The sequence below is a fragment of the Sceloporus undulatus genome, chromosome 4 (genome assembly GCF_019175285.1).
Source record: "Sceloporus undulatus isolate JIND9_A2432 ecotype Alabama chromosome 4, SceUnd_v1.1, whole genome shotgun sequence".
NCBI lineage: Eukaryota > Metazoa > Chordata > Lepidosauria > Squamata > Phrynosomatidae > Sceloporus > Sceloporus undulatus.
In genome coordinates, this window is record NC_056525.1 from 148,528,978 (window position 1) to 148,540,680 (window position 11,703).

Consider the following 11,703-nt stretch of genomic DNA (forward strand, 5'->3'; position numbering starts at 1 on the left):
ATTTTGGAGCATTTCAGATTTCTGGGTAAGGGATATTCAACCTGTATTTTTAGCAATACAGTAAAATCAACCTCCATCAAGGTTGTTTATTTCACTTCAAAAGTTCTGAGTGAAGGCATGAGAACATTTTCTGTTTTGGCAGATTTCTCTGGGTCCAAAATGATTTGAGTACGACACAAAAGCTGTGGTCATAAGCTTTGTGGTCACAAAAACAAACCTCATTAACATATTTCTACTAATTTCACATATACCGGAACAGAGTTAGCCACCAATAATGAAAGAGCAACACCAATATTTTTTTTATTTGCAAGTACATTTGCAAGTCACTTTATTTCATTTTATTTCTTTGACAGATACATGCAGTGTTAGAGATTGCATAATTTACATATTATTTTCATCTTCATAACATCTAAAAGGTCTCAATATTTGCTGACTCAAAACTGATTTTTTTTTTCAAACTGGTTTCTGGACACTTTGCAGGTGAGGTGTTCAAACGACACACACCTCCAAAGCAGCCCAAAGCCATGTCAAATCTGCAATTCAGTCCTCTGGACTGAAACAAAAAAGGAGCAGGGATAATCTGGCTCCTGGAGGTGCAGGTTAGATCCTGCAACCGCAGCCCGCTTTGGGAACAGGCCAAGCACTCAGCGCAGTTGTGACCCACATGCAGCCAGAACAGACTTGGGCCACTCTTTTGTGCCCATCTGATCGACCCCTAGGTCTTAGAAATTTTCTTTACAACCCAAATTCAATTTGTAGGTATTATTAATTAGGAAGGAAAAATATTACAGAGCCAAACATTTTGAGAAGCCATTTCAGATAGATTTTTTCTAAGAATTTTTTTCAGAGAAAATAAAATGCCAACCTGCACATTCAATAAATAAAATTACACAGTGCAGCATTCTTAGGATTGTACCATTACAGGATGTTGATAGGATTGTGCATATCTGAATGTTTCCCTCCAGTAAAAAATCCCCACCCAACAGAAAATCAGCACATCAAGAAAAATAATTATCACACTTTTCCTGCTTGAGTTAAACTGCCAACAGCAGATCATTTCAAACATGGTACAACATAGTTCTACCTTGGAGAGGGCAACTACATCAGGCCAAATGGCCAATTTTTTACCCCCATTGTCTTCTGGGGGCCACACAACTTCTCAAAATACCAAGGGAATTGAGGACGAAAATGTACCGGTAAATATAGAACAGTTTGAGAGGGTTGTCCAATCTATTTAAAAAGTAAATTCCCTCTTCCAGTAGCTGCTAAAAAAAGTAAAATGGTGGCCCAGAGATTCTGGAGAGGTCAAAGGCCACAAAATCTACCTGGAGGCCATGTGAAACCCCAGGGCTTGGCTTTGCCTACCCCTGCCTTAGCTGATGCTGGTTCTCAGAAGAGTAACCCAACCTCTGAAGCCTGGTTTTTAAAAGCTGAATGAAATAGAAACAAATGATAGTTCAGGGGAAATGCCTGAAGATAATTCTCTCTCATTCTTTTTTGATGTTTATAATATAATAACTAGTTAAATAAGAGGAATGTAATTACTTTGCATGAATCATATCTGCCTGACCTGTTACATGACAATCTTCCAGTTACTGTACAAACAGAAACACAAGGTCATTTACTAATGTATTAAACCAGCAATATATCAGCTTACATATCAATAGTAGAAGAGAAGCTGAAAAGGATACTTGCTTAAGCATCACAATTATACATACTGCTAAAACACAATTTCTTAAATCTAGTATAAAGTGGAAATTGCAAAAGGCTAAGGCAAAAACTCGAGGCTTCATGACTCCAATTAAATATTATTTTTGTTGTGGCAAACAATAACATAAGTAAATAAAACACCTGTATCATACTAAATTGTAATCTGTTTTCATACTACTGAAAATCTAGTGTCATAGAAACCAATATAAGCATCAAGAAAGCATATTAAATTCAATCCACTGAACATTAAATTTTCAGTCCATTGAAGGGGCAGAAGTGAAATAAATACCCTGAAACATCTTTCAAATATCAAATTTATATGGATGAATATGAACATATGAAGATTATTACCTTCATTTTCAGAAGCCTGGCATTTTACCTGCAGCACCAAATCAAAGGTTCTCTCTGGATTTTCCCTAAAAATAAAAAGAACATAAACGATTAGTCATGCATGCCTTAAAAAATGTAAAACACCTGATTGGATGATATATCTTTGTTCTACCACAGCTAGTAACATGAAACTTATCCATAGGTCAATATAAGTACTGTACATACCTTAATACTTATCAAAAAAGGAACCACCCCCTTCTTTGAGTAGAGTGGTGAAACCCAAGGGCTTAGTCCATCCCAGGACAACCTAAAAGAAGTATCGATCCCCTCTACTCTCTCTGCCAAGTCACCACTTTGTATGTTTTTGAATGACTGGATGGGGAAATGGTGGTGGTGGCAGCTCTTTGGTGCTTCCTCTCAAATGAGTGCTAAGAGGAATTGAGCTTTGAATGATTTGAATAAGATATTTGTGTATGTGTGGCAGCTTTTCTGGATGAAAACTGACAAAGTAATAACATTAAAATTACATTTGCTTTGCATTTACATCCTTTTTGACGTGCATTTTCAGCCCTAACTGCACCTGGTCATCTCCGCCACATATCGCACAGCCACCATTTCCCATTGTCCTTTTCTCATCCATCCAGCTTTTAGGGTGAGCACAAACCGTTATGCCTTTCCAGAATTTTGTAAGTTCTTTGGCATCATTTTCTTTGCTGCATCCTTCACATCCTTTATTATATGCCTTTAAATTTTACCCTCAATTTATCCATGTGTCAGATCAAAATCCATAATTTTGGCCACAAAACCTGCCTTCGATTTATACATGAGGTCGACTTACCTATCTCTATATATGGTAATTGTTCCCTGCCAGGCCACAATAGTCTATGTAGAGACTGAACTGCATCAAGATTCAAGCCCAACAAATATTTTTAAGCAATTGTGATTTTGGACGCTTACTAGATATGTGGTGGCTAACTGGTTGAACATGTAGTACAATTATCATATATGATGGGAAGGTGCGATGGAGTGAAGGAGAAAATAATACTACAATAGAAGAAAAATGATTATGGGAATCTGTACCATGACTGACAAATGCCATGACTCAAACACCATGTCACAAACATTTGCCTCTGCATCCTGAGGAAAAATGTTCATTTTCCGCACTTCCCCAAACAGAAAAAAATGCAAATAAGATTGTTACTTATTTCTGCAAACAAACATACTAAAAAAACATACTATATATACTCATGTATAAGTCTAGAAAATTAGGTCAAAAATGACCCAAAATCCTGAGTCAACTTATCCATGGATCAAGGTAAGTACTGTATCTTAACTCTTATTTAAAATGAGGAATCATCCCCTGATGAAAGGCAAGAGTATAATCTGTCGTAGAAGCACCAACCCTCTCTACTGTCTTATCCATCCAGTGATAAGAGCGACACAAACATCATGGCTGGAATTTTGTAGATTCTTTGACATTGTTTTGGTTTGCTTCATCCTTTTGATCCTATATGCTCCTAAGTTTTACAATCGACTTATCCATGGGTTATATCAAAATCCATAATTTTTGCCCCCAAACCTGCCCTCGACCTATACATGAGGTCAACTTATAGTCGAGTATATACAGTATATAATTCCTCAGTATGTATTCCTTTCTAATCTTGTATGCCAGCCTGTTTGGCATTTAAAATGCAAAAAAAAAAGCTAACTTTGGAAAATTAGAACCTGTTTGTGAAAATTAAGTAAAAATGTTCAATAACTATGGAAGTTTTCACGTGTGGTTGATACTACTTTAAGTACTATGGATTTGTAGTTTGGCTAAATGTTTCACCGCAGCTCAGTGTGTGATGAAAGATGGAAAGACAGAGAAGAAGCACATATTCCAAGTCAGATAAACCATGGTTATCAGATCAAAATTGTTACAGTACAGCCATAACCTCAGCCTGATCTGCTTCAGAAATGCTGTAAGGACAAAATTGCTTGGAATGCATACTTTCCTTGTCTTCAAATTACTTGCCAATTTTATGCACTATTCACTTTACACTGAATTAATATATTAGGATGTTGCCCTTTCACTGGGATCATCTTAGTTCATTTTCTTTTAACCTACTACAGTTTCATTTGGGAGACAGTGTGGTACAGGCCTTTGATTATTGGAGCAGGAATCCAGGAGACCAGATTTTGAATCCCTACTCATTCATGGAAAGCAACTGTGAACTTGGGCAAGGCACACTTTGTCAAGCTCAGAGGAAGACAATGACAAGCCTCTCCTGAATAAACCTTGCCAAGAAACCTGTGATAGATTCACACGGAAACACTTGCAAGCACACAAATACAGTTTTATTTGTCAACTGACAAGTCATAACACAACACTAATCATGGTGGTGGTGGTGGTGGTGGTGGTGATTACTGCTACTACTGGAATCATCATTATATTCAACCAATGGATAGACATCATGTAATGTTCCAGATGTGTTTAGACAAAGAGGTTTACCGCACGGGAGATAAAACGTTCCCCGATGCGTTCTAACGTGCACGAGTGCGGACGCGCGCGGAGCGTGATGGGAACCTGATGGGGCCCAGAACGCAACTTTACCGCACAGGGAACACCGCTGCCACCGCCGAGCGTTCCCATTGCGTTCCCATTGCGTTCCAGAGGGCGCCATTTCTGGGAACGCTTTTGAAACAGTTCCCAGAAATGCCGTCCAATGGCGCCCTCTGGAACCCGATGGGAACGCTCGGTGGCAGCATTCCCTGTGCGGTAAAGTCGCGTTCTGGGCCCCATTGGGTTCCCATCACGCTCCACGCACGCCCGCACTCATGCATGTTAGAAAGCATCAGGGAATGTTTTATCCCCGGTGCAGTAAACTTCTATAAATCCTTTCTCTCTGATTTTTGCTGGCTGAGGCTGATGTTGCAGAGGAATTACATCTGAAGAGCTTTGCACTGCACATCCCTGTATTAAATTAATTATACTTGTCCCTCCACATTCGCTGGGGTTAGGGGCACACGACCCCCATGAAGGTGGGAAAACAGCAAATATCAACAAGACTATGTTTTTACCTGAGAGAACACTTCTCTAGGAATCTCTAGGTCCTCCAGTGCAATATGTAGTCAGCATCTCCCAAACACAAGAATCGCTCTGGAGGAGCTACAAATGCCTAATAAAGTGTTCTCTCTAGGAATCTCTAGGTCCTTCAGTATGACTTTTGGTTAAAGTTGACCATAGTGTTGTGCTGGGGGACCTAGATATTCCTAGAGAGAATATGTTAACAAAATCCATGAATTATCAAATCTGCAAAAGTTAATGCCACAAATGTGAAGGGACGAGTGTATTGTGAAACATCAAAATACTGGTAGTCTAACACCAGTTGGCCAAAAACACCACTAAAACAGATATGAATTAAAACTGAAGCTTTCAAAGTGCACATATGTTGGAATGGGGAGAAGATATTTTTGTACATTGAAGAATGTGGCAAAGGATGTCACATTCCTCAACATATCCCTATTTTCATGTAGGCAAATTGATTCTGTATTCCTGTGTGGCAAGGGTTTGGACTTGATGGCCTTTAAGATCTCTTCCAATTCTTATGATTCTATGTCATCTATGAAATGTAAGCAAAGAGTTTAAAAATGTAAACCTAGGGGCAAAACAGACTGCCCTAATAGAGCGGCGTCCCAGCGCCCCTTTCAGTACTGGATTGGGGCAGCAGCAACTGCACGCTGCAGCCCTGATCCAGCAATCTACCACTCTAAAAAGAACCAACAAAATGCCACTCCTTTTTAAAGTGGCAAAAAGCTGCCCTTGCCACCACGGCTTTTCGCTGATTCTTTTGTGCAGTGTGTCTAAACACTGCGTCAAAGAAACAGTGTCATCCCACCCATGATGTGTCGCATTGGGGAGAAGTCAGGGCAGCCAGCGTGCGGTTGCCACGCCCCCACTCCAGCCCGATGCCGGCGTTTAGTGCCAGTATGTTTAGCCCCTTAGTTAGCAGGATATTGCTGTGGCTGGCATTGAAAGTGCCCTTAACAAATGTAGAATTTAGTTTCACCTTGGCAATATGACATTAAATCCAACTAAATTAACATGGGATATTCTATCACTATGTTCTATCACTACATTCCATATCTGGGAAACCAGAATTAAAAAGCCAATGTGCATATTGAAATTTTACTAATTGTACCAATCATTTCTGGCATGTTAATGGTCTGAAAGAACCAAATAATTTCTCATATTAAAACTGTTTATCTTGAGAATAAGAATCATATGGCCCTTCAGATGTTGCAGGACTGCAAAGCCCACTAACCCTAGCCAGCCTAGGCAATACTGAGAAATGCTGGGAGCAGGGGGCCAGCAAGACCTCAAGAGCCACATGATTCCCACCCCTGCTTATCTGGTCACCTGTAAGTAATTCTTACCTTCCCATTCTCGAACTGGTGCATGGCTACTTACAAACCTGGGATAGCTCCAAGATTCTGAGTAACAGTGCAGAAATTATTGACTAGAAAGTCCTAATCAGATACAGCTACTTTATACATATGCACTCAATCTCTTCAAGAAAACATGCTGCACTCAGCATGACTAGTCAGAGAAAAAAACTGTACAAGTAAGCAGTAATTATTTCAAGAACAAGAGCCATGTGGATAAAGAGGAAAGTACCACTTATAGAGGAATCAAATGTGCCTAGGCATGGGGAAAAGGAAAGTTGTACAGTACTAACACAGTAGCCTCACCCCTGCAAAAAACACTCAAAAACAGAATCTAACTATTAAGCCACATCTTTATTTCAACATGAGTAAATTCTCAAGCCTAAGTAGAGATAGGTTGCATCTCACATTCTGACTGTATTTTCATTCACATTGGTTCAAAGGGTTTCAGAATGGTGGCTAGCACTTACCTCTTGACCCTCTCCCATATTCCTACTGAAAATCAACTCCTTCCCACTCTGAATACTTTCCCAATGAGCAATAAAATATCATGCTATCTCAATTTTTCTAAATGCAGCTTAAAGCAGTTCTCATTGGAGGGGAAGTCTTCAACTTCCCATACACACATGCACACTTTACAGAGGTACAGTAAATCAGCAGCACTGATGCTGTTTGAGAGAGGTTTTCACCCATCTCTCTGCAACACAGTGCATTTTTCCCTCTGTCCAACTCTTCAGAAAAACTGAATGCAAGCCACATCCAAGTGGATGAAGAAGCACTGGAGTCCCTGGACCATAGTTTGTACAACACTATTTTAAGGGAAAGTATTAAGTACTGTCAATATCTTAGTCTGACTTGTAATCTTCAGCAAGGGAAGGAGGAACTTCATCAGGACAATAATCACACATCTAATTTGGGTCTTTTCTGCTGGAACTGAACTGCAAGAATACTTGGGGACAATATGAAGCCCTGAACATCAGTGAATTTGTATGTATGCACACTTGCATTTGTCTTTGCCTTCCAACTTCTTTTCCCGAGGAGAAAGTAACTGGACCACCCATTACAGCTGTAATTGATGAATAGCAGATGCAGGGCCTTTTCTGTAGTGGCCCCAAATCCTTGGAATGCACTTCCTCTTTTTTGGCTTTTACACTTTTAAGGAAATATTTATCCTACTATGCAGATGTTTAATTTTAATGTACTGTACCTTTAACTGGTTTTAGAATTTGGATATAGTATACATATACCCACAAGGAGCCAAGGGGAACCCGGTTGGCCAAGAGAGTCCCGTTTGGAGGGACGGGTTGTTAAAGAATAAAAGGAGGAAATGCTGCAGGTGAAGATGCAATATCCATACAGGCCAGGGTTCGCCCTTGTCTTTTGAGAGCATATTTTCAAATAAAGTTGTAATCTGCTTTATTCTAACAAGTTTATAAATACATTAAATAACCACAATAAACAACTATATAAATCTTCTTTATCATAGTGCTAAAAATCCTGAAAACTCAACTTCTTCATCCTAATAATTCAGCCCTGTAATGCCATCATATATATATATATATATATGGAAAGCTCACTATATTCAACTAACTATTCATACACAACAATGCATAATATTGCAGCCTTAAAGGGGCTCAAATTTGAGATCCTTCCTGCAATGGCTATGATAAAAGTTGGGCAGTTCAATCTGCTTCTATCAACAGATGACTGATGCAAGAAAACTGTATATAACTATGACCACAACCTCTTCTTGCCTCAAGAACTGGATAAGCATCTCAAAAGGTCAATATCTCTGAATTAACAGTAGTAAGTTGGTGAGCTTCCTGCTATGCCTATCTACAAGTCACCTTCTACAAAAAGTTTTTTTCAAGTTTACTCATAACCTCCCACCATATTTCAAAGTGTCAAACCAAAGTAATAGAAGTCAGAGAAGCTTCTCCCAACTGACACACCACAAACAGATCACTGTCATTTTGCAAAACTATCACTGTAAAACTATTCAGAATATAAAAGTTCAGCAGATCTTACAGGTTACTTGAACTACAAGTGTTTCTTTATATATTTTACCAATCTTGCAGAAATCTTGCAGATCTAAATGAATGCAGATCTTTGAAGTCTGTGGCACCAATCCGTTTACACACAAAGAAGACACCTTGATTTCCTTGTCAAACTAATGTCATATAAGCCGAAAATGCCTCATGGAACCAAGGGGAAAGGACAGCCAAGAGCTCCCATGATTGCTGCAGGTCTCCTAATGCCAAAGCATCATCTGACAGCACCTATTTAAGTGATTTGCTGGGTTACAGAGTCTGGTTATTAGTGTTTATGCTAATTAATTAATTTTCCAATTTCTAACGTTTTGCATTCTCAAATTAATTTCCGAGCCCTTCCATTTTTCAGGTGTCGCTTACTTACTAGCTGTTCATAACATGACATGTGTACTAGAAATTGTGATGGCCATCCTTATGTTGATGGGAGAGTTGTCAACTGACCAGAAAAACCAGTGGCCTGTCCTGTTCCTGTATCCTTAACAGCACCTTTCCACACAAGCTTTTAACAGCATGGAATGCACCATGACCGCCTGTTAAGTGTGCTGAGATCAAGCCACTCCTGAATGACACAAGAGAAGCAACAGCCAGTAAAATAAACATTTAAAGGGTCAGGCATATGAGAAAGAGAGAAAAAATATTCAGTTCTCTAGAAGTTGTATCTAAAAAGTCCATCATTACAATGTTACAACATGGAGTTAAAAAGAAATAAAGGAGGTCATGGGATAGGCAGGGACCTCCAAACTGTTTTTGAAGTGTAGGAGTTCAACTTTGGCATGTGCAGTTAGTAATTTTGCCTCCTTGCTGGTACTTGCAAAGGAAGCACAAATCACTTTGCCATCCACTACCATTCATTATTAAATGTAAACACACTTAGGAGCACAACCTATATGTCAAAGTGCCCTCCATGTGCTTAGTACAGTTGTTGTTGTTGTTGTTGTGTGACTTCAAGTCATTTTTGACCTATGGCAACCCTAAGGCAAACCTATCATGGGGTTTTCTTGGCAAGTTCCTTCAGAGGGGGGTTTGCCACTGCCATCCTCTGAGGCTGAGAAAGTGTGACTTGCCCAAAGTCACCCAGTAGCTTTTTATACTCAAGCAGGGAATCGAACCCTGATCTCCAGAGTCCTTGTCCCAATACAGTGGTACCCCGGGATTCGAATTGATCGCGTTACGAAATTTCCGGGATACGAAAAAGTTCCATTGGAAAAAACTGTTCCGGGATACGAAGGTTTTTTCGGGTTACGAATTTTTTTTCGGCGCGAAATTCAAACGCGCGGCTTGCCAGCGCTAACGGAAAGCCCTTTTCGGCTTGCGAAATGCATCGGGTTACGAACGCCGCGGCGGAACGAATTAATTTCGTAACCCGAGGGAGCACTGTATCCCAAATAATTAAGTAGAACAAACCGCAGACAGTCTGAGTATTGGACTAGGTCTGGGGACCGGGGTGCAATCCCCCACTTGGCCATGGAAACCCACTGGGTGACTTGGGTGAGTCACACTCTCTCAGCCTCAGGGGAGGCCATGGCAAACCTCCTCTGAACAAAACTTGCCAAGAAAGCCCCATGATAGGGTCGCCACCTTAAGTTGGAAACAACTTGAAAGCACACAACAACAAATAACAGCCTTTATTTTTCCTGGGATGACTCAATGACAATGAGTCTATGACAATGGGGTTGTCCCACATTTTCCCTCAAAGTCCTCTTCTTCTTGAAGCTCCTCCATTTTGAGCAGGACTAAGAGGCATGAATTGACATTTATATGTAGTGTTTCGAGATTTCTATTTGGCCATGCCCTCCCTTTCTTTTTCCTGGAGCGTCCTCCATTTTGTGCAGGACCAAGAGGCACAAATTGACATTTACATCAAGTGTTTGTGAGCTTTCTATTTGGTCATGCCCTCCCCTTTTTCCCTCTGGAGCGTCCTCCATTTTGAGCAGGACTAAGAAGCATGAACTGGCATTTATATGAAGTGTTTTTAACTTTCTATGTGGTCATGCCCTCCCCTTCTTTCCTTCCTGAAGTGCCCTCCATTTTGAGCAGAACTAAGGAGCACAAACTGACAAGTGTTTTTTAACTTTCTATCTGATCAGTCCTCCCTTTCTTTTCCTGGAGCGTCCTCCATTTTGAGCAGGACTAAGAAGCATGAACTACCAAGCCTTTATGAGCCTTATATTGGGGAAGAGGGTCGTGTGTCCCCACATTCCCCCCTCCCTTTGTCGGTGCCTTGGTCCTCCTTTTGCGATGGAGGACAGCCCCCCAGTCCCCAGAGAGACAGACACACAGACATGGGGGAAAGGAGTGGGGTGAAGCCCACCAGGAGGAGAGACCCACCCAGGCGCCTCCTCCTTCTCCTTCTCCTTCTCCTTCTCAATGGGGCTTTGAGGCCTAGCCAGAGGCGACCCTTCCTTCCTTCTTTCCTTCCTTCCCTCCCTCCCTCTTTCCCTCCTTCTTCCTTTCCTTCTCCTCCACTCACTTGATCCTGCAGTCCATGGTCGCATCGCAGCAGAGGCAGCCTCAGGGTCGCCTCTCCTGGGCTCCCTCCCCGCCGAGGCCTAGCCCTGGCGGTGGGGCTGCTGTCAGGGGCGCCCTGGGCCCATGGCTGCTGCCTTCCTTGGGCCGCCTTTCCAGCAGCAGCAGCAGCAGCAGCACCGCCTCCCGGCCTCTCTCTCTCTCTCTCTCTCTTCCAGTTCCTGCTGCTGCTGCTGCTTCTACACCTTGTAGGGAGGAGGAGGAAGGGAGGGAAGGGGAAGAGAAGCAGCCATGTGAGGGAGAAACACCACACACACACATTTATTGAGCTTGAAGTAGCCCTCTTGGTGGGGACAGCAGCCCAGGAGGACCAAATGGAGGGCATTGAAAGGGAACAAATGCAAAAGTTAAAAAAAAACACTCATGGAAATGGAAATTCGTGCTTCTTAGCCCTGCTCAAAATGGAGGACACTCTCCAGGAAAAAAAGGGATGATATGGCCAAATACAAATACACAAATCGAAATGTGTGCTTCTTAGTCCTGCTCAAAATGGAGGTCCTTCAGGAAAAAGGGAGGGTATGGCCAAATACAAAAGTTGAAAACACTTGTAGAAATGGAAATTCATGCTTCTTAGTCCTGCTTGAGATGGCGGATACTCCAGGAATAAAAGGGGAGGATGTGGCCAAATACAAAAGTTAAAAACAGTAATAGAAATGGA

General features: G+C 41.3%; 1 protein-coding gene across 3 annotated transcripts in view; it reads right to left on the bottom strand.

Annotated features, from left to right (window-relative positions):
• Positions 1 to 11,169, bottom strand: part of DENND1B (DENN domain containing 1B) — a 223,955-nt gene extending 212,786 nt beyond the window's left edge. For all 3 annotated transcript variants that reach the window (XM_042463240.1, XM_042463239.1, XM_042463238.1), the window contains exons 1-2: positions 10,990 to 11,169; positions 2,062 to 2,126 (exon numbers count right to left, since the gene is read on the bottom strand). In XM_042463240.1, the coding sequence (XP_042319174.1) occupies positions 2,062 to 2,126; positions 10,990 to 11,006 (82 nt within the window). In that variant the 5' untranslated portion in view covers positions 11,007 to 11,169. The remainder of the gene's footprint in view (positions 1 to 2,061; positions 2,127 to 10,989) is intronic.
• Between the last annotated feature and the right edge of the window lie 534 nt (positions 11,170 to 11,703).